Raw genomic sequence first — 22,331 nt, 5'->3', positions numbered from 1 at the left:
CTCGCAACCTTTGCAGGCAAGACCGTGGATGATGTTTACGGAACTTTGTCTTGTCGTATTCAGTTTCCGTTGTAGGTTTTTAAGCTGTTTTTGTTTGATTATGCCGAACGAGTAGGTGAGGACAGGGATAGCGAAGGTGTTAATTGCTTTTATTGTATTGCGAGCGTGGAGTTGTGTCTTAAGGACTGCATTACTCTGTGTTGGAATTGCTGTTTTAATTTTTGTTTAATGAGTTTATGATGAATCTGAGTTGTTGTACATAACCTAAGTATTTATAGGAACCCTGTTCATCCAGGGGTAATCGTTATGCCTTATTATTAATATGACTCCTCTTATGTCACGGGTATCCATGGTCTGATCGCTTACCATCAGGTGATAACTCATTTCCCATAAAAAAAACACTGGAATCACCTACATATTAGATATCTCCCGATTCATAACCTCCCTGGAACCTTACGTTTGATTGGTTCTCGATTATCCTCCCTTTAACAGAAAACCCTAACCTAATTCGCAACATTAGCCACACAACTAACCACGTCCCCAAGACATTTTTCTAGAAGTTTCGAAACAGCCTTTTGTTATTTATGTGACGTGTAATGAGGGGCATTGTATGACGACAGGTGGTGGGAGGGGGGTTTAGCTAAAAGCTTTGCAACATTAGTTCCCATCAACTGCGCTATACAGACTTAGCGGACCCTGTAGAATACGGATAACTTTTTACACTAGCAAATATATTAGCTCATGACTGTGTGAATATTTTTGTAAAACTTATGTTAATTAAAGATTTTATTATTGACGGCAATAGAAAATAATCTTAATTGTTATCTTTTGTTTTTGACATGACAACATTTTTTTAAACTACCTATAAGCAAATACTTAGATAATAAGTATGAACTTGTTTATTATCCAAATTTTCATATATGACTATTTTTTCGGAATGACGCAATTCAGACCTGGAAGATGAGATGGACGAGATTTATTCACAAACATCAGTTCCAGCCTGTTATTACTATTGATTACCAACAAATAATAATGTGATTTGAAATGCTGCAGGCTGGTCGGATACTAAGCTGGTCATCCCTCAAGTCTGTATGTGTCCGACCGCGCATCGTAAAGCGGCTGTTTCCACAAAGTTGTTCGTACACTTTTATTATACCGCGTATGTGAGCCGCCGTGGGATTTCCACCGTAATACCACAAGTTACACGAATTTAAAACAACGCGCGGCATTAACATCTTCCCGAGTACGCTTGTTACAATCTAAAATTGTTAAGATTTATGTAATGCCTTTGAAGAACATGCCTTGAAAATATTTTAAGGGATGCTGTTAATGTTTTAATACCTTAAACAAAATAAAGACAAACATGGATATACAGAAGACTTTTTGATTCTGAGGATAGAGTTCACAGCCACATATCAGAATAAAAAAAAATCTGATATCGAAAACCAAACTGAGAGTATCCTGTTTGTTAATTAATTTCAAACATACGAACACTAGCAAAGAAATCAAAACTCGTCTACAACTCGACACCAAACTATTCTGCTAATAGGCAATCAGTAAAAGAAAGAATGGGGAATAAATAAAGTGGCCTTTAATCAAGGGACCGATATAGTAACTTTATCTTGGCAGTTTGCGCGCCAACTTCGCCTTTAATGAGCCGGCTGAGGGATGCTCATTGGAGCTGGCTACACTGCACGCCGCGATTAAGGACGTTAGAACAATTGACGATGTCTTTAAGGTCGAAAGTGCTTCATTTGGTTTCATTGTCATGTGAATAAATAAAGGTGTAAGGATTGTAGGCGGTGAATGATCACCTGACCTAAATGTTCTGTTACGTTTTGACATCAAATAACGTAGTATCACGCCTTTCAGCCCCCGCAGAGGTAAGCAGAGGAAAGCACTTGTATACGTGTGCCTTATTTATAACACTGACTTTTCACTAGATATAGTCCAGACTCCATACTATTACGTATTTGCAAACACCAAATACCAATTATAGTTCTTACCCTACCCAGAAATTCAACCCAATCAAGAAGGGGGACAACTAGTGATTAAAAAAATATTAATTTGATAAACAGAGTAACAGAACAGAAGAGAAACCCAAACAGTTTCTGTTCCATAAATAAAAACGGAATAATAAACATAAGGTATACAAACTCATAATAAAAAACTTCATTTCGTAAGTTCATTCTATTAAAAAGAAAAATTGGTATTTCCACGGTTTATAGCTGTTTTTTTACAAACTGTCATCATCTTCACCTCTCTTTCTTTCTTATGTGCATTATTACTGCTTTCATTCATGTTTGACATACAAACACGCGTGACTGGAAAACTTCGATAGTGATGTATAGTTGAGAAAATCCCTGTAAATATCAGGTAATGACACGTGCAGAACCGAGACAGAAATCGATAATGAATATCTGTCACACTGTCTCAAGAACTATTGAATTGTAATCACAAACTCATCGAATTCCCCTATACTCGTTTTATACTCTTTTGCATCAAACATCTGTCATCACATCACTATTTACATAAACGTCTTTGGTTATTTAATCTTGTCTTTATTTAATATTTTGGTACCAAAAATGATTGTGAAGTACTTTAATTTCAAAACTTTATTTACAAAAATTTTAAATCGTAATAAAATAATTAATCGGAGATCATTTAAATATTTTATCGGTATTGTGATTTTAGGTATCATTTATAACAACGTGGTCAAAGTTTTTACGGATTTATACAAATACCATTTAGAAAAACAGTTTAATTCGTCAATAAAATATATATTGGTATGGACGCCGCTTTCTGAAGAACCAATTTGTTACTTGGGTGAAGGTAGAAAGGCGTTCATTGAGAGAGGTTGCCCTCATACAAACTGCTATGTGACGGAGAACAGGAAGTTGCTGCAAAACATCACAGAGTTTCATGCGATAGTATTTCATTTAAAAGATATGAGACCAGTGACGTTTGTCCGCCATTCATTCAAGAAGTGGCCCTTCCCGCGGCTCCGCAAGCCACACCAGAAATACATATTCACTAGCAAGGAGTCCGACAAGTACTATCCGTTATGTTACAAGAAGTTCCACAACTTTTTCAATTGGACGTGGACATACAAATTGAATTCTGATCTGAGCTTCAATTATATATTTGTGTGGGATAAGGATGGCAATGTTATAGGACCAAAGCAAGAAATGCATTGGATGAAGGCGGAGGACATGTTGCCGATAAATGATACATTGAAGGAAATATTGAATACGAAGACAATAGCAGCTGCGTGGTTTGTATCGAATTGTCGTGCTCCAAACAGAAGATCTAAGATTGCCAGAAAACTGCAAATTGAACTGCAAAAGTATGATATGCGTTTGGACGTGTTTGGTGCTTGTGGAAAGATGAAGTGTCCAAGATCCGATATGGATGTATGCTTACGCAAACTACGAAATGATTACTATTTCTACCTGGCGTTTGAGAATTCGTTCTCAGTAGACTATGTGTCGGAAAAGTTATTGTGGGCACTCAACAATTACGTAGTACCGGTGGTGTACGGCGGGGCAAACTACACGAGGTGCCTAGCTTTCCATAGTTAATTTATTTATTGGTGCAACCGACTAAATGACCACGAAACAGAAACATAAGCTATGCAGCATTTTAACTATATCTTTTTCTAATTTCAGGTTCATGCCAGATGGAATATATTTGTCTGCGATGAACGTGTCAGTCGAAGAATTAGCGAAGAAAATGGTGAACATTATACGTGACAAAAGTGCATATTACGAATTCTTCAAATGGCATAATCACTATTCATTTCACAGCGAATGGGATTCCGTGGAAACTGACCACTATTGCAGATTCTGTACAGCACTTAGTAATGAAGAAAAATTTAAAGAAACTAGTATTTATAAGGATATCGGTAAATGGTGGAGTCCTCATGTATGTCGGTAGCTAAGATCATGGCGTAATCAAATGTTTAATCTACACGTATGTCGTCCCTACACATCATTATTACAAAACTAAAGAATTCCTTCATTGGAACACTACTTCTAGAAAAAAAAAACATTCAGACATTTTATACATATTTTTTTTACATTTTGTTAAAGAATATGACCATGTTTTTAATTAATTTCAATACTTTTTAAATCAGTTTATTATAAAGATGACTTCGAAGTCGTTCAGCCTACGAGTTGAGAGTTCAACTAATGGACAGGAAATCAATAATTTTGTAGCAAATGTTGAAATATTCAAATATACTTTTTTTTTCCTACGACTTTTCTATATAATATTACTCGGTACTACCCAGTAGTAGTTGTTGTAAATATTTAATCATACTCTAACTAAAGCTAGGTGTAGTTATTATTATAATCGTAGCAATCTAATATTAAAGAAAATAACTGTGTAGACTGTGCCCCACTAAAATGAAAGTTTCAAATAAGATAACTATACGATAGAATCAAACAGAATACTTACTTGCAATAGTCTTATTTACTTATCGACTTAATATTATTCATGTTCAAAGACCTAAAGAAAAGATTGAATCTAAATTGAAAGTCAAATCAAAATTCAATTAGACGTTGCCTTAAAATATATGCGAGTTCAAGAGATGAGTCGGTACATTAATATGATTACAAGCCAAAACTTATTTTCTTAATATCCAACAAGCCATTTGTAAGGCTGTCATCAAGAGGTCATTAGCGCAATGAAAACAAATGAATAATGTAAGCGAAAACAAAGAAGCTACAGGATTAGCTGCAACAGTCGCCGCTCATTTACATAATAAATTCGAAAATATAGCAGACAGCCAGCCGCCAAGGGAAGTTTTAACTGAATCGGTAACCAACGAAAAAGGAGAATTTGCTAAAACATTTTGGTGCAGTCCATACACTGGTTATGGTTTTAATATTTTATGTAGAAAGGTATTGTTTATAATGATTGTATTATAAATAGTAATCAGCTATTCACAGAAGACATTTAACTTCAAAAGCATAGCACAAAAAATGTTTAAATTAAACACAAATTATTGCATTAAGAAAATTTTCAGGTACCTCAAACGATTATGGCATCATTTGAACGTCCGTAATATATTTGTGAGATTTATCGGGATCGATTGAAACACTAAGTAATAATGAAACAACTAGCTGGCCCGGCAAAATTCGTACCGCCTCAAACATGTTGTTCTCAACTTTTGAACCTTCCTGGACTTCCACAAATAATAATTCAAGACCAAAATTTTCCTAATCCGTCCAGCCGTTTTCGAGTTTTAGCGAGACTAACGAACAGAAATTCATTTTTATATATAGAGATACAAACCAGACCTAAGACCTAAGAAGTACAAACTAGAACTTTAGTGTTCATTATGGAAAAACTTAAAAAGATCCAATATTTAGGCTGGGTGACGTAATTGGCCGGGTATAATTCACGGTTGTAATTAACCCGGGTAATGAATACGGTCCGACACGGCACGGTCACCCGTAACGAACGTTGATATATTCATCTAGCGTACACAAACATGGATTTTTAATAATCATCTGAAAACGCATTTATATTTAATTAATTTACTATTTCATCATTCAAGCATACACATATTCTTGGTTACCGGTTTATTTTTTTAAACTAATTAGTAAGTAGATGTAAATCTATTTCGATTGGTGATTTTTTTAATTCAAGCTCATAAGAAGTTTGTTTGTTATCGTTTTTTTATAGTGCGGTGCGGGTGTTTGGGTTTTTCAACATAATGTTTGTAAACACACCGACGACACAGGAGAAAATTCTAGTGTGGGGCAAAGTTTTACAAAAAAATGCTTTATTTTATAAATACTTAAAAAAAATAAGTAAAAAAATGCATCTTCTTAGACTTAATTTAGACTTGCATCTTCTTAGTTTCTAGGTTTAAATCTTAGCCAATGTCCTCCGACCAGCCTGTTGTTGAAACTCTTAGTGTCCAACTTGGCTGGGATGCAGGTCTTCTCACAAGGAGACAGCTCCATCTCCCGAAGGAGCTGGTACAGCATCACCTTCAATTCACACAGCGCAAACCTTGATCCTGTATACAGAAAGGAAAATGATTTTTATTTATAATGTTTGTAACTTTGTAGGTTTTGTTGGTATTTGTCCTCACTCTTTGACTCACATAGGACATTATTTAAAGAATCTATGTTTTGAATACTTTTTTTACAACGTCACACCTTTTATCCCCGACGGGGTAGGCAGAGGTGCTCATTACGACACGTTATGCCGCTATATAATTTTGTTTAAAATATGTTATGATTCAGCCGACAAAAAAATTCGACCTGATTGTCGAGCATTCGGTAGCCGGACAGCAACCATTTGAATCATGCTAGATGTGGTATCAATAAATTCAATGTTTCCATCGCCCATGTCTATACCTATGCAGTTCCTAGGACCAACACCAAAAGGCATGTACGCCATCGGATTGATCTTGTGTTTATTTTCTTCAGAGAAACGTTCAGGGTCGAACTTTTCTGGTTCTGGGAAGAATTCAGCGTCATGGTGGAAAGCATACGAAGGTATCATGATGGGGGAGCCTTTGCGTATCTGAAATATATGAAAAAAATATTGGAAATATATTTGAGTAATAAAAATATGTAAGTTATAAGTGACCTTGTAATATTCAGACAAAAATCAAAATCAAAAATGATTATTATAGATACTGTACAGGATACAACATCAACTGTAACTTACTATAAAATCTTTCTCAGCAGCCGGATTCGGTTTTCCCATGTTATAATCTTTGGTGCAAACTCTATCTAACACCACATTTGGTGGCCAAAGCCTTAGTACCTCTGAAAAACCCAAAAAATATATATTAAAATAAATGAAAATTATGTAATGATTGATGAACAAAAAATTGTCGTGGTGGCCTGCAGGCTTAAAACTCCTCATGCGTATAAAAGTATAGGTTCGAAACCTCTCAACGGCAAGTACCAATATGACTTCTTCCGAGTTATATGTTCTTTCTAGATAATTTAGACACCACTGATAAACTGTGAATGAAAACATCGAAACCTGGGCTTTTAATTTCTAATTATAAGTTTGAAACCGCCAACCCGCATTGAGCAAGTGTGGTGATTAATGTTCAAACCTTCTCCATGTGCGAGAAGAGGGCTTTGGTCAGCAGTGGCCACTTAAAGGCTGTTGGTGGTGATAAAATAATGAAGCAAGCAGCTTACTTCAAGGAGAAAAGTTAGAACTAGGAACTCCCGTTTTTTTCTTTAAAACTCTAGAATCAAGACATGATACTTATTATTAAATCTTACCAGACACCACCATATCCATGTACTTCATGTTCAGTATAGAATCGAAGGTGAATTTACCGCCGTTCTTGGCATCATGCTCCCTGATCTCCTGCACCAGGCGGTCCTGCACGTCAGGGTGTACAGCCAACTCATGCATTATGAAGCACATACTGGATGAAACGGTTTCAAAGCCAGCGACGAAGAATAGGAATGCTTGGGCAACGAGATCCTCGTCTTTCCACACTGAAATATAAAATTTATATTTACCATACAGGAACAACCGCCAAGCGGTTTTTTTTTTTGTGGCTCAATAGGCCGATTTTTGAATTAAGAATTCGATATGCTCAATGGAAATTACTTAGCAACAAGTAATTACTTCTTTATAAATACGGGCCCGAAAAGTTAGAACCTCCCGTTCTTGCCTGAAAAATGGAAATCGAAGTGATGTTCAGTGGGCCTTCGGTTCTCCGGCAAGTCAGGGTGTACGTCTGCATTATGAAGCCACTGGATAGCATGAAGAACAGGACTTGGGCAACGAGATCCTATTTAACTCGGGCTTTGAAGGTAACCCATCTATACAACCATCAGGCAAGGAGTTCCATAATATTATACCTCTACAAGCAGCAGACTCCTTTTTCATTGGCTTTAAATTAAAGGCGAATACTAAAGTTAGAATACTAAACAAAAATATGTATACCCATATACAAGCAGCAGAGGGTCTACCTTTTTCATTGGACTTTCGACTTTAAATTAAAACAATAAAATTGATAATCTAATAAAGAAATTCAACTTTTACATCGATTATACCTCTGTTCATAGTTTTCTGGCCAAACGATGATTCTTCGACAGTTGCAAATCCGGCTGCGGTATCAGTAGACTTGACTTCTTCATGAGACAATTTGCCTAAAATTATAAGTGAATTGTAGTTTAATATCGCGGTAGATATTATAAGTGATCATTACCAAATTGTCTCGAGCCTTACCTTTATTAGCTTCCATGAGCAAGTGGATCATATCAGGTCTGACGATTTTCTTCAATTCCCGCTCCCTCATGGTGCTCATAAATAGATTAATAAAATAATCCTGGGTTTTCTTAGGTAAGACACTCCAATTTAAGGCCTGAAATTAAACCAAATATTGATTTATATTCGTTGGTCCTGAAGATGGTGTTTGAGTTTTTCTAACTACTATTTTAATGTAACTATTGAAATTAAAAAGAGTTTAATAATCCTTCTATCTAATTACTGGTTTAAGTGGCAAGGGGCACTTTTAAAATTTACATGGGTGATATTCTTTTATAGGTATAGTTATAAACATTATGAATCTTACCTCTTTCAGATATGGAACTTTAGAAATAAGAAAGAACACCAACAGCAAATGTAGTTTAAATTCAAATGCGGTCTTGCCAGTCACATAGAAATCATTGTTCTTATCAGTGTGAGAGTTCACTTTCAGACCAAAGGCACAGGAGGCAATCACATCATTGGCATAACGTGTTGTGAGATCCTTACAGTCAATATCGACGTAACCATCTAAAATATTATCACATATGTTAGTATTTAAAATCGAATTAATTGGATTCGACAAGCCTTTTATCACCGAAGGGGTAGGCAGAGGTGCACATTACAGCACGTAGTGGCGCTTTACAATCTACGCCCGCTTTTCACCATTGGTATTATAAGTCCCATGTATAATAGTGGATGAGCCTGTTGCCTTATACTTTGCATAATTCCAGACTACTGAAAAAAAAATCGATAGACCGAAAAAAAACCCGTAATATTTTGCCCGACCCGGGAAGCGAACCCAAGACCGCTTGTCCAGCAGTTGCATTTGCGGCCACTCGACCAACGAGGCAGTCTAATTAATTGGCTTTATTCTAAAAATCTATTTCTACTAAAATCGATCAAAATCTGTACTTCTAAAGTACAAACCAACCTTTTGAATTCTCTATCTGATTCTTAAGAGAAGTCATCATCTGGTCTCCAACTTCCACCATGAATGGTACCATCTGACGTATCTTGGAGCTTGTGAACGCTGGACTCAGTGTGGAGCGCATGTCCTTCCATTCTTGACCTTAAATCAAATTTGTATATCAAGAAAATTTTATTATTGAACATCAGAAATTGTAAGTAGTGACTGGCTTGGATCCGAAATATGGAAATTCGCTAAAGAACAAGATAACTCTTGAACAGACATGCCTCACAAAATACATATACAATGTGATAGGCGTGGGACTTCTAACCCGTTAAGGCTGATATGGACTGAAGTGGCAATGGAAGGAGTGATGGTACCGTTAGTCGTTTTTCTTTTGCTGGGCCAGGAATGTGATCAAGTGGCGACCGCGGAACACAAGACGTATCGTGGGCAGACCAATATGGATGCAGGTAGCGGCTTGTTGTTCTACGTGGAGGACTAAGGGGGAGGCTTTTGTTCAGCACTAGATGTCTTCCGACTGATGATGATGACTGGTTTTGTTTAGTTTTCAAGTCATACCTTGCATGAAAAACAGACTCCTCTCGAACAAGGACTCGAACCCATTGGAGGTGTGATCGAGGAAGTGTTCCGAGTCTTTGATTGTGATCTTCTTTAACAATTCAATATCTCGGATGACGATAGAGTCTTTCAGTAATTCGAATCGGCCCAAAAATCTGAAATATTACCGAACAATTTATTAGGAAACTGAAAAAGGTAATAAATACTCTAGACCTCGTAATAAAACCTTGGGACCAAATAATATATGGCTTCATAGTTTGGAAGATTAAAATAAAAAATATATGGATCATAACTGAATGAAGTGTCTTATATTAGTATATGGTCTTATTTAGTCTATATTAAGCCTCCGTATATTAAAGACAAAATTAATTACATCTCACCTTTCTTCAGGATATCTGTCATATAAATTTTTGAGGTCTTGGCCTATATGCTCCTTAGCCCTCAGCAGTTTGATGGTAGGTCCAATGAATGGAACAGTGGCGTCATGCTTGATGCCATACTGATTGAATGTGGAATTTACATAGTTCAAATATAGTGCTAGCACACATACAAATATTGCAACCAGTATTAAGTAGAACATTGTTATCTGAAAATGAAGTACAAAACGTTATTTTTATTGAAACTGCTTATGATAGCCCTCGCGACGAGAACGTGATGAGCTGTACGCACGGGTCTGGTTCTGGTCGGGCAGTGACCTTTGCTTGCCATCCGCAAACTCATATTACGGTGGCCAGAGATCATCGTAATCCCCGACGCCCGGATTGTCTCTCGTGACGGCTGGAACATGAGGTGGTTTGTTCCCTCACGCGCCCTGTCTCCTACCCGAAGATCCCTACCAGCGCCTTCTTTCTCTGCTATCCTGATCCCAATTGCAATGCACCACTTGTAGATTACCTAATACTGTCATTAGATAATATGTTTTCGAGTCCTTGTTTTGTTGGCATTTGGCGTCACCACGAGGATCATAAAAATTCTGCCAATTGAAGTTCGTTAACTAAATTTGGGGGACCACAACATTGTTATTCTAGTCAAGGACAACACGTGTAACATATATATTATTATATCATCTAGTTACTTAGGTATTATTGTATGTTATCATCAACCTTTTGTACTCATTCAAAACAAAGACTGATTGCGATCTGTGAAAGCAATTTGTTTATGTACTTTTTTATGGTATTTATAGTACCTTATTCCAAAAATAAAACTGATTATGCCTTTAGATCATAAATAAAGAAAATCCTAAACACACATAAACATTGTTTATAAACTTGTTTTACACATAAACAATAGAAATAAAGCGATTGTTTAAAAATATCAAAAAAACTTTAATTATTTTTCCTTCTCAACTCATAACAAAAAGTAACTTACCTATAAAAAGTATTATTTTATCCACAGGTATAAATAATAACACGGACAATCGCCACTACACTAGTGATATACTCGTACTGGCAATACGCTGGCAGCACTAATTACTTGATTACTACTCTGTGACCCCAATGAGTAACAATGGACGCACAACTTCATCAAAATATAAAACTTTGCACTCTTATTGGTGGCTAGTATATCGCTCAACCAATCACAACAAAGAATGAAACATCTACTTATCTTGTATCTACTAACAGTATTATTATAAAAAAAACTGACTATGAATTAATCTTTATCTACACACTACGTTTATGTGTTTTACACGTAACGTAGTATAAACGAGTTTGTAGCTTATTTATAAAAAAAATATGGGTGGGTATCATAACATAAAGAAAATGACTTACCTATAAAAAGTATTATTTTATCCACAGGTATGGACAATCGCCATCTTAGTGATATACTCGTACTGGCAATACGCTATTTACTTGATTACTACTCTGTGACCCCAGTTGTAACAATGGACGCACAACTTCATCAAAATATAAAACTTTGCACTCTTATTGGTAGTAGTACATCGCTCAACCAATCAGCCTGTTTAAAGATAAAAAACTGCTTAATCGTGTATCTACACTACGTTCTGTATAGGTATAAACAGTTTGTAGATTGGACAAAACAAATATTGTAATTACATAATTATCTTACTATTTTTGTTTGGTTGCTATTTTTTACATTTGTGTATGGGTAGCAAAAAAGTTGTGCACTCAAGTCAAATTTTCGATAATATTGTTGCCTTTTAATTGCTTAATGTTTCCAACCTGGTGATGGGATGGATTCATTATACCTGGGTATCTCCCCGATTGGGCCAGGATCTTTAAATTTTCGATACAGATGTTGCTGTTTTAATAAAAATCACTCCCAAACCTTCTTCTTTTTCCTAGATATCCCACTATATAGGTAACGCAAACCCCAGCAGAACTTTTTACTTAAAGAAGGTCTCTACTATCTTTTAACACCTCGTTATTTTCATGTATCTCAACTCTAGCATCTAAGAAAGAATAAGTTAAAACCCATTTTATTTCTGTTAAAAATATTTATTAAAGTTAAATATTTCAGTACCTAACAACTAAAATAATCTAGTCGAATATTTAAATGCACATAAAATACTAAGAAGTTACGACTTTTACGAGTATGTGGAAATTAACATTGTAAATGCCTTAAAAGTATATTGTATTAACTAAAAATTACGGTTTACTCACTTAAATATATTGACAAAAACTCGACTAGTTGCAAGTCACAAAGAGACTCTTTATCATGAGCAGAGTTCGCAGACCTGATTATCCTTTCAGGAGTCATACTCTACAAAATCTTTCATCGTCATCATCTGCAGCTCAGGTCAGTCCACTGCTAGCGACAATATACTCGTGGAAAAAGTAGAAGCGATAACAAATCTCTACTTTGCCATTACCACACGCCAAACACAGTTTTTTTGATGGAAAAAAATATTAAAAACCTGATTAACACAATAACAATTCTACTTTCTCAGTCTAAACCTTAACCAATGTCCACCTTCCAGCTTTAAGTTGAAAGTGTCAGTCGAGAGCTTCGCAGGGATGCAGGTCTTCTCACAGGGAGACAGCTCCACATGACGTAGGAGCTGGTAGGCCATCACCTTCAACTCGCAGAGAGCAAATCTTGACCCTGGTGACAGGAACAATGTAAAACTAAATTAGCAGTTATCACGTGGAAACTATTAACTTTTCATTTCTGTCGTACCACTAAGAACTAACCGGGCATTGCAAATCTAGAGCTGCGGAGTACCTAGTGAGTTACCCGGGCTCCAATTCAAAGAGCATGAGCAGGAACGGGGTGATTTTTAGTCAGTAAGAGTCTGACACTCCTTCTCGCCTCATTCTAGGCGGGAGAACTCATTGGATAATTTTCACCCCTCAAAAAAAGGGATTGCAACGTAATGGTGAACATATTATAATGGATATGGATGACATTAAACATAATTTATAATGGTCAAAATACCTACCAATACAGTTCCTAGGACCAGTACCAAATGGCGTGTATGTAAACGGTTTGATTTTGTGTTTGTTTTCATCGGAGAAACGCTCCGGATCGAACTTGTCAGGGTCCGGGAAGTACTGAGGGTCGCGGTGGATGGCATACGTTGGTATCCATAACTCTACTCCTTTTCGTACCTGAGAAATTAGAAAATAAATATTTCTTATTTTATGTCTACTGGCCTATAAAACCACCCCTTACAGATATAGACAATCGGCGAGGCGTCACCGTTTCATGGTGGATATCCCACCCACTCGCACGAAGCGCTTCGCTTCAAGCTTCCTTGCGCGAACTGCTAGGGAGTGGAACTCCTTGCCGGAGTCTGTGTTTCCTGATGGGTATAACCTGGGTGTCTTCAAAGTTCGAGTGAATAGGTTGCTTATGGGCAGACGTGCTCCATCGTAGGCCGCATCATCACTTACCATCAGGCGAGATAGTGGCCAAACGTCGGCCCATTTCACATAAAAAAAATAGATAGAACATTATACTACTTAGATTGTATAGTGGAATAATACAGATAACTTACAACAAATTCTCGTGACGCCGAGTCGTTTGGTTTTCCCAAATTGTAATCTCTGGTACATTCTCTGTCAAACATTACGAATGGTGGCCATAATCGTAATACCTCTGAAATATTAAACAAATATTGTTATGAACGAACACTGTGGTACAATTAAGGGATTAAAAAATTCATATACGGGATTAAACCACCATATCCATATACTTCAATGGACGTGAAGTTACCTTTCCTCCAATCAAATCTCATTCCTCGTCAGGGTTCCCAATCGTGTAGTAAGAACGACATGCTCGATGATTCGTCGTTCATAGTTTTATCGGAGAACAGGAATGCCACCATATCCATAACTTCAGAAAAATTAATGAATATTGTAATGTGTATAGATGTTTTTAATATAATCCACCTTTCCTCCGAAGATTCTTCTCATCATGTTCTTTTGAATGGTCTCCTGGTTTTACCAGGCCTTCCTGTAATAATCAAAAAATAAGGGATTTATGTGCACAACTCTTGTGCAGTACAGAACGACATAGGGTCGCTTGGATGAAACGTGGTATTCGTAAACTAGCAATGAAGAACAATCAGGAATGCTTGAGCTACCAAATCATCATAATACCTCTGAACACTTTGGTACTGTAAACATTAGAAAAATTAATGTCTAATATTGTAATAGAACAATGGATAAATATGTTTTTCGAAGTTTTACTGATGTAAATCCATATAATCCAATACCTTTTGATCAGACCAAATAGTAATAGTGCCTTCTTTCCAACGGAAGATTCTTCAACCAGTCGCAATCTCCGGCTCTCTTCAAAAATGACTAGTGGAAGGTCTTCCTAATGTCTTTAATTTGTATACTCACTTAAAAAAAAGTTTAACAACGGACTGAATACTAACTTAATCAAAAAATACGAATAAAAGATAATTTATGAGATACACATGACCGAAACGACTGATAAATATAACAGAGACAGATTAGACTTTTTTTTTTCATACCTTTTTACTACCATTTCCTTGACAACCGTCGTGTATCGAATAAGAACGACATATGGATGAAACTGATTTGAAGCCAGCAATAAGAAAGGAATGCTTGAGCTACCTTTCTCATCAGTCCACACTGTAATTGCTTCCATAATAGTTGTAATAGAACAATGGATATATGTTTTTAGAAGTCGGTTCCATATAATCCAATACCTTTATTAGTAAGTGCCTTCTTTCCAACGGAAGATTCTTCAACAGTCGCAAACCCGGCTCCCTCATCACTAGTCTGCTCATCCTCGTGTTTTAATTTGCCTTAAAAACAAATGAATAACAGATTTTTCGACAAATACAGTGATCAATCAATTTACATGGTATTTGTAAAGCTATTTTACCTTTCTTAGCTTCCATTAGTAAATGGATCATATCAGGTCTCACAATGTTCTGTAACTCGCGGTTCTTCATCGTGTCCAGTACCAGATTTTTAAAATACCTCTGAGCTGACTTTGGAATGAAATCCCAGTCTAAAATCTGAAAATATAAAAAAATCCTAATCCAAAGAAGAAAGATGACAAGAAAAATTAGATCTACTGAAAATATGACGTAAAATAATTACCTCCATGACATAAGGCACATTGGTGAGGATCATGTACAGGAGTATTTTGGACAAGCTGAATGCACTGAGTATCTTTCCCATTGAGTAGAACTGGTTGTTCTCATCATTGTGAGAGTCCACCTTCAGACCGAAGGCACAGGTCGCTATCACATCATTGGCGTAACGTGTTGTGAGATCTTTGCATTCTATATCTATGTAGCCATCTGGAAATAGAAAAAATTAAGATAATAGTATACAAAATCTTGTATCTACCTGGCTACCAAGAGATTGTCGACAATTGCTGGGATAAATTGGAAAGTATAACTGGGTTTTTGATTGTGAAATAACTTTTAGAATAAGAAACTAGCCTTGCATGTCTCGATACAAAGTGGTGTGACTATGTTATGTACAAACCTTTTGAATTTTCAATCTTCTTCTTGAGTGACAGAATCATCTGGTCTCCGACCTCCTCCATGAAAGGCACCATCAGACGTATCTTGGAGCTTGTGAACGCTGGACTCAGCGTGGAGCGCATTTCCTTCCACTCTTCACCTGTAATAATATCAAATAAAATGTTATAAATAGGAATTTAACGATTAATTGCATGAGAATTGGCAAGGGCCATAAATGTAACAAAAATTAGGTACCTTTCATAAATAACAAAAATTTGCTAAAGATAGATTCTGGAGGTCCAGTGTTGGGATGATTGAGGAAGTACTCGTAGTCTTTGACCGTCATCTTCTTAATCAGTTCAGGGTCACGTACTATTATCGTCTCTTTCAAAAATTGGAGTTTCCCCACGAACCTGGAAAAGTACAGATTTTAAGAAGAATGTGCCTCAAAAAAACTTCAGTGTTGTTACAATTGCTTGATTTATTATAGAATAGGTTAATTGTTAACTTTCAAGAGTGCTTTATATGCATTTAAGTAAGCCATCACCGCTGCCCATGAACACCCGAAACATCAGAGGCGTTACAAATGAATTGCTGGCCTTTTGGGCATTAGGAATTTAAAGGTTGTTGCGGAATCTGGGATATGGAAGATTGGGAAGGGGGGTAATTGGGCCTCCAGTAGCTGTCAGCAGTCACCCACACACGTGCCGAAGCATGGCTCTCTCACACTTAAGCATAATTAAAATTAATGATTTTGACTTACCTTTCATTTGGAAAACTGTTGTAAGTTCTCGCGAGGTCTAGACCAATGTGTTCTTTGGGTCTGATCATCGTGACCATGTCAGACAAAATGGGTACTGCCTTGAAATATTTGATTTCATATCTATCAAATGTTGCATACGCCTGTCGAAGGAACAGTACAGCTGCCGCTATCAGAACCACTACCCATATTAGCGTGAGAATCATCTTGATGATTTCTGAAAAATAGTTATTTAAATTGTTAGTTTAACCATTTTTGACAACACCACTCAAATAAAAAACACCACTGAAATATACTTTCAATACATTTATTTATTTATCGTCATGTCCTAGTTCAATGGAGGACTAACTTTGTGCAACTCAGAGATGAAGCACAAGATTTTTTAGTATATTTAATACAGAAAATTTTGATGTCAAAAATGTGGAAGCTTTGAAGAATATGGATCAAACTTAAAGTTACAATTTGAATCACTTCAAGAGTAAATAAATAATATTACATTTAATCAGTGAAATATAATTAGACGGATGATTTCATTACATTTGTTTGCAAATAAAGATGCACTGTTATCAAGTAATTTGCTGAATGATGTTAATAGCCTACTTATTTAGTTAGTTTGTTTACAGACAGTGAAAGAGATCTGAATTGTCGATGTCTCTTTACGCTATATTTACTCAACCAATCTTCTTACTTTGCATACATATGGTTAGGAGTACCTACAATACATAGCCTATGTAAAGCCTACGTAGCTAAGCTATCGCGAGTAAATAACTATTGTCATAACTGTGTATATTGATCTAATATTCGTATCCAAATGTTTTGCTTCATAGCGCCACATAGCGCGCAATTTTCGTGGCTAGTAAACAATATTTACGTCACTCAAGGCCAGCCGGCCGGCTACTGGCGCTACCAAATGTCTGGCTTTGATACAATTCGTACGCTGACAGTGTCTACACAGAAACGAATACTTAATAATATACAGAGAGTATCATCACGTTATCAGTTTTAAATATAATTGTATTTGCAATGTATTGTCGGTCGCCGAGTAACTTGTTTTTGTTTACACATTAAAGTTCCTTCACCCTGTTGTTGTTATTCTAATGACAACAATAATATTGGTCAAGGACATAATCTTGTAGCTCAGTAGACATAAATAAACAATTCAATTTCACTAACAGAATATGTTAGAAACTCAAATACAGTGAAATTTGCTGCCTATTGCAACTAAATCAAAATAAAATCACTCATTCACTACAATATTAAAAAAGAATACATACTTACATCAAATCCAACGTTGTAACAAAAACAGTTTAGTAGAAAATAGCACTGCTATGTTAGTTACGCACACACGTGTGTCTCGGGCCACAGCCCTACACTCTCTGAATATAACTTGTGAAGCTGCCACAGAGTACGTATTTATGTACAGAGGGTATATAGATAAGGGTACAGTAACATAAGCCTCCATTATTACATCATCCCCTAAAACTTTATCTTTAAAATCTGATTGACATTGTTTCGGATAAACAATACATGTGTTAATTCCGTTTGAGTATTTCGTAATTCCCAATCAATCTTTTGTTTGTTAAAAAGTTTTTCATATTACGAGTATTTATAATCCTTTTCAGTGATTGAGTGAGTCAGCGATTATTATAATACCTGTTTTGCTTATGTTAGTACTAACTAACAACTAATACATAGAAATAAGACACAATTAAGAAAAACAATACTTTAATAATTGTACAAAATATGTGATAATATTAGCTTACATACACACACGTTAATTGATGACTTACTTACTTTGATTACTTTTATTCTTGAAACTAATAAAAAAGCAGAACATTTTTGCAGATTGATTTTATTACGACAGATTATATTTCCGTAAGGTGGTTTTAGTCAGTAAGAGTCTGATACTCCCTCTTGCGTCACCCAAGGCGGGAGAAGTCATTGAATGATTTTCCCCGCAAAAAAAAAACTATTTCCTAAGTTTAAACCTGAGCCAGTGTCCTCCCTGTAACCTTAAGTTTATGTTGTCGGTAGCAAGCCTGGGAGGGATGCAAGTCTTCTCACAGGGAGAGAGCTCGAAGTGTCTTAGAATCTGGTAGGTGATCACCTTCATCTCGCAGAGAGCAAACCTTGACCCTGTTAATTATAAAATTACATATTTAACTTTCCTCAAACATATGAATGCTCCAAGATGTTACTAGGGAACCATAATCATACCTATGCAGTTTCTAGGACCAACACCAAAAGGCATGTATGCAGTCGGATTGATCTTGTGTTTATTTTCATCAGAAAAACGTTCTGGGTCGAACTTTTCCGGCTCCGGGAAGTACTGAGGGTCGTGATGGAAAGCAAAGGCTGCGATCATGATGGCAGTTCCTTTACGTACCTGTAAAGTTAAATGGTAACTGTGGAATCGCACAATTATATATAAAAAAATGTAATTGTTGACGTCTCTTACAATGAAATCCTTCTCAGCCGTCGCATTTGGTTTACCAATGTTGTAATCCTTCTGGCAAATTCTATCTGTGGCTACAGCCGTTGGCCATCGTCTCAATAATTCTAAAAATAATGTGACCATTTGAATATAATTGCTAATTATTATTACTTCTTCTGCTCGTATGCTTCTAGTCTTACCAGACACAACCATGTCCATATACTTCATGCTCTGTATAGAGTTGAAGTCAAACTTGCCGCCATTCTTAGCATCATACTCCCTGATCTCCTGTGCCAAGCGCTCCTGTACATCAGGATTTATAGCCAACTCGTATAATAAGAAGCACACACTTGATGAAACTGATTCAAAACCAGCCACAAAGAACAGGAATGCTTGAGCAACCAAATCATTATCGCTCCATTCTGGAAAGTTTGAAATTGAATGAAGATCTTTTCATACTAAAAGTGCTTAAATATTGACAAGTCAGACCTTACCTCGATTTATGACATTCCTCAATCCAACTGAAGATTCTTCAACTGTTGCAAATCCAGTTGCATCATCATTAGATTTGACATCGTCGTGAGACAATTTACCTAGACAAAAAATATTATGAGAATGTTCTATATTGGTGTTCACAAAACAATATATTAGTGTCTATTGATATAAACTGTATACCTTTTTTAGCCTCGATAAGTAAATGAATCATGTCAGGTCTGACGATGTTTCTCATTTCTCGTTCCTTCATCGTATCCAGAACCAAATTCGTAAAGAACTTCTGCACGGACTTTGTTACTAAGTCCAATTTAAACATCTGTAAACAAAACAATTAGTATTATAATGCCTATTTATTTAGAGATAGTTGATTTAATTTTGTAAAATTAACCTTCGTGACTCTGGGAATATTCAGGATGAGGAAGAACTTTAATATTTGAAGAAAATTGAAGTTAGTTGCCGCCTTGCCCATTACGTAGAATTCATTATTCTGTTCAGTCTGTGAGTCCACTTTCAGGCCAAAAGCGCACGAGGCTATTACATCGTTAGCGTAGCGGGTCGTGAGGTCCTTGCAGTCAATATCTATGTAGCCGCCTGATAACATAAAAGGGTCATGAGTTATTTATAACCAACAGTAAAATTATTTATCAACCTTATTAGCTCCTTTTAACACTTTTGTAATGTAAACATTACCGTTATATGTACTTTTATCTCATACATCCATGAAAGAGCGCATTCATAGGTATAATTTCCAAATTCTATGCAAATACAGCATCAGGATCAGCTGTTCTTTTTTTAATATCCTTACCGATATTTTTCATTCTTTCATTCTTTTTACCTTTTGATTCCGCAATCTTCTTCTTAAGTGAAACAATCATCTGGTCTCCGACCTCCACCATGAAAGGTACCATCAGACGTATCTTGGAGCTTGTGAACGCTGGACTCAGCGTGGAGCGCATGTCCTTCCATTCTTGGCCTTTTGATATTAAAATTAATTAGTTCCAATAAACCGCCATATATGAATAATGGAAGGATAATCACCTCTTAGTAAAAACAAAGTTCTTCCGAAAAACGAGTCATCTCCAAAGCTGCGGTGATCAACGAAGTACTCAAAGTCTTTGACACAAACTTTCTTCACCAGCTCCAGATCTCTGATCAGCACTGCCTCGTTCATGAACTCAAACCTTCCTACAAACCTAAAAATAAAGTAACTTTATTTGTTTAAGAGTAAAGCTCTAATCGCTCTCGTGTTAAAGGAAGCGGCGAGGGAGCAGTGACCCAAATGTTGTTTACATTTATTACTGTTGCTATTATTGTATCTTCGTTGATAAAGATAAATAGCACAGGTACTGACATATAACTGTGTTTGATGTTTAGAAATGGACCCTCCTTTTTTATGGAATAAGCTGGATTGATCAGCTGATGGTAAGCAATCGCCGCCGCCCATGTACACTCGAAACACCAGAGTTACAAGTGCGTTGCCAGCCTTTTGGGAGTTAGAAATTTATGGGTTGTTAGGGAATCGGGGATTGGGAAGGGGAGTGATTGGGCCTCCGGTAACCTCACTCACACAACGCAAGCGTTGTTTCACATTGGTTTTCTGTGAGGCCGTGGTATCATTCCGGTCGAGCCGGCCCATTCGTGTCAAGCATGGCTCTCCCACACTTCTCCTATTATAATGTACAGTTTCGTATAGAAATAAACCTTATGTTATACCACTTACTTTTCCTCAGGATAAGCGTTGTATAAATCTTGTAGATCAAATGCCATATGTTTCATACGAAAGATGATCTTGTTCATATTGCCCAGCAGTGGAAATGGCTTGAAGTGCTTGACGCCATGTCTGCTGAATGTGGAGTAGAGCTGACGGAGATACAGCACTACCACAGCAATCAGTACTGCCACCCATATCAGTATTATTATCATCGTCTGCGAAGATTTAAAAGAATTGAACTGATCAGCCGTATCAGGGCTTCAAAATTCTCAATGATGTTTTAAAGTGTGCGAGATATTTGGCAGTGGTAAACTAAGCACGTCCAGTGTCAGCCATCCAATCATCTAATTAAATTCACATGGAGGTCTATTAATAGAGCTTGGTGTCATCTGTGATCACAGTCAAGGTTAAATATGGCTGAGTGTTGCAATCTTACCTATTATGATAAGTTTTATGATAATGATATTATAATTCATTATCAACATCACGGTAATTATTTGTTTGTTTATCAGAGATAGTTGTTAAACGATATAAAATAATTTTAAAGTCAAATATTGCTTAGATAAAATAAAAATTACATGACCTGGACATATTTTTTAGTAGATGGGTTAACCCATCACACCATTTAGTACGATAAATAAATACTGCTTTAAACTGAGGTATCCTGTCAGCCTTAGCTCGTCTTTTATTTGCGTAACCAACATATCTTGATATCAGCAAAATTATCAATTTTTTTTTAATCACTTCAATGTACACTTTGGTCAACAACTTTCAATTGTTATTAATTAATAAAAATAATAAATAGCTAACACAAAGTACGAATTCATGATAATACAATAAGGAACATACTTTATAGTAATTGTGTTATTAAACAAATAATCTTACACCAACAGACACGGACTGCGTAACAAAACAATAACACAACACCAAGAAATGTATACTTATAGACTGTTTTGAGCGTCTGACTCTGTCCACAGTATGATTCACTATGAATGACAAGGAACCGCGATACATATTGCATGTAGATACATACGTACTCAAGATTGTATCAAGGAATTGTGTTTAAGTGTCTTGTTTTTTCAATGTCTAATTGCTATATTTATTGCTGGTTTCAGGGGGCCTACTCTAATTCAACCAACGATGGATAATATGAAATTAAAAATATAACGTTATTTCAAATAATTCTATTAGTAAATCAATAAAACCTAAAGCCTGAATATTAAACGAAACGATATGGGATTTCGGATTCTGAAATTCGATTTTCTGATTTAAGATTTCATATTT

General features: G+C 36.2%; 3 protein-coding genes across 5 annotated transcripts; 1 reads left to right on the top strand and 2 right to left on the bottom strand.

Moving 5' to 3' along the window:
• Positions 1 to 1,054: 1,054 nt before the first annotated feature.
• LOC118264060 (alpha-(1,3)-fucosyltransferase C-like) lies at positions 1,055 to 5,378 on the top strand. Its single transcript, XM_035576402.2, has 2 exons — positions 1,055 to 3,559; positions 3,669 to 5,378. Exons 1-2 carry the CDS (start codon positions 2,586 to 2,588, stop codon positions 3,934 to 3,936), a joined length of 1,242 nt encoding a protein of 413 aa, XP_035432295.2. The 5' UTR covers positions 1,055 to 2,585; the 3' UTR covers positions 3,937 to 5,378.
• A 386-nt stretch (positions 5,379 to 5,764) lies between these two features.
• Positions 5,765 to 17,831, bottom strand: LOC118264850 (probable cytochrome P450 9f2). The gene is made up of 21 exons (XM_050705129.1): positions 17,682 to 17,831; positions 16,411 to 16,624; positions 15,903 to 16,060; positions 15,670 to 15,807; positions 15,277 to 15,479; positions 15,056 to 15,191; positions 14,877 to 14,975; positions 14,791 to 14,799; positions 14,248 to 14,293; positions 11,917 to 11,995; positions 10,406 to 10,618; positions 10,117 to 10,322; positions 9,737 to 9,891; positions 9,179 to 9,316; positions 8,573 to 8,775; positions 8,227 to 8,362; positions 8,052 to 8,147; positions 7,266 to 7,487; positions 6,691 to 6,791; positions 6,375 to 6,543; positions 5,765 to 6,031 (listed from the first exon to the last, which is right to left on the bottom strand). Exons 2-21 carry the CDS (start codon positions 16,611 to 16,613, stop codon positions 5,865 to 5,867), a joined length of 2,877 nt encoding a protein of 958 aa, XP_050561086.1. The 5' UTR covers positions 16,614 to 16,624; positions 17,682 to 17,831; the 3' UTR covers positions 5,765 to 5,864.
• Positions 17,832 to 18,115: 284 nt separating this feature from the next.
• LOC126912503 (cytochrome P450 9e2-like) lies at positions 18,116 to 22,084 on the bottom strand. Of its 3 annotated transcripts, XM_050704937.1 has the most exons (11): positions 21,933 to 22,083; positions 21,057 to 21,262; positions 20,375 to 20,529; positions 20,172 to 20,309; positions 19,725 to 19,927; positions 19,517 to 19,652; positions 19,336 to 19,434; positions 19,042 to 19,263; positions 18,866 to 18,966; positions 18,625 to 18,793; positions 18,116 to 18,543 (listed from the first exon to the last, which is right to left on the bottom strand). In XM_050704937.1, the coding sequence occupies exons 1-11, from the start codon at positions 22,059 to 22,061 to the stop codon at positions 18,377 to 18,379; spliced, it is 1,725 nt and encodes a 574-aa protein (XP_050560894.1). In that variant the 5' UTR covers positions 22,062 to 22,083; the 3' UTR covers positions 18,116 to 18,376. The 3 variants fall into 3 exon arrangements, with proteins under 3 accessions (XP_050560894.1, XP_050560893.1, XP_050560892.1); XM_050704936.1 differs by having other exon boundaries at positions 18,625 to 18,966; positions 21,933 to 22,084; XM_050704935.1 differs by having other exon boundaries at positions 18,866 to 19,263.
• Positions 22,085 to 22,331: the final 247 nt, after the last annotated feature.

Source organism: Spodoptera frugiperda, chromosome 26 (assembly GCF_023101765.2).
Source record: "Spodoptera frugiperda isolate SF20-4 chromosome 26, AGI-APGP_CSIRO_Sfru_2.0, whole genome shotgun sequence".
Classification (NCBI taxonomy): Eukaryota; Metazoa; Arthropoda; class Insecta; order Lepidoptera; family Noctuidae; genus Spodoptera; species Spodoptera frugiperda.
This window is presented reverse-complemented; position numbering and strand designations above follow the sequence as displayed.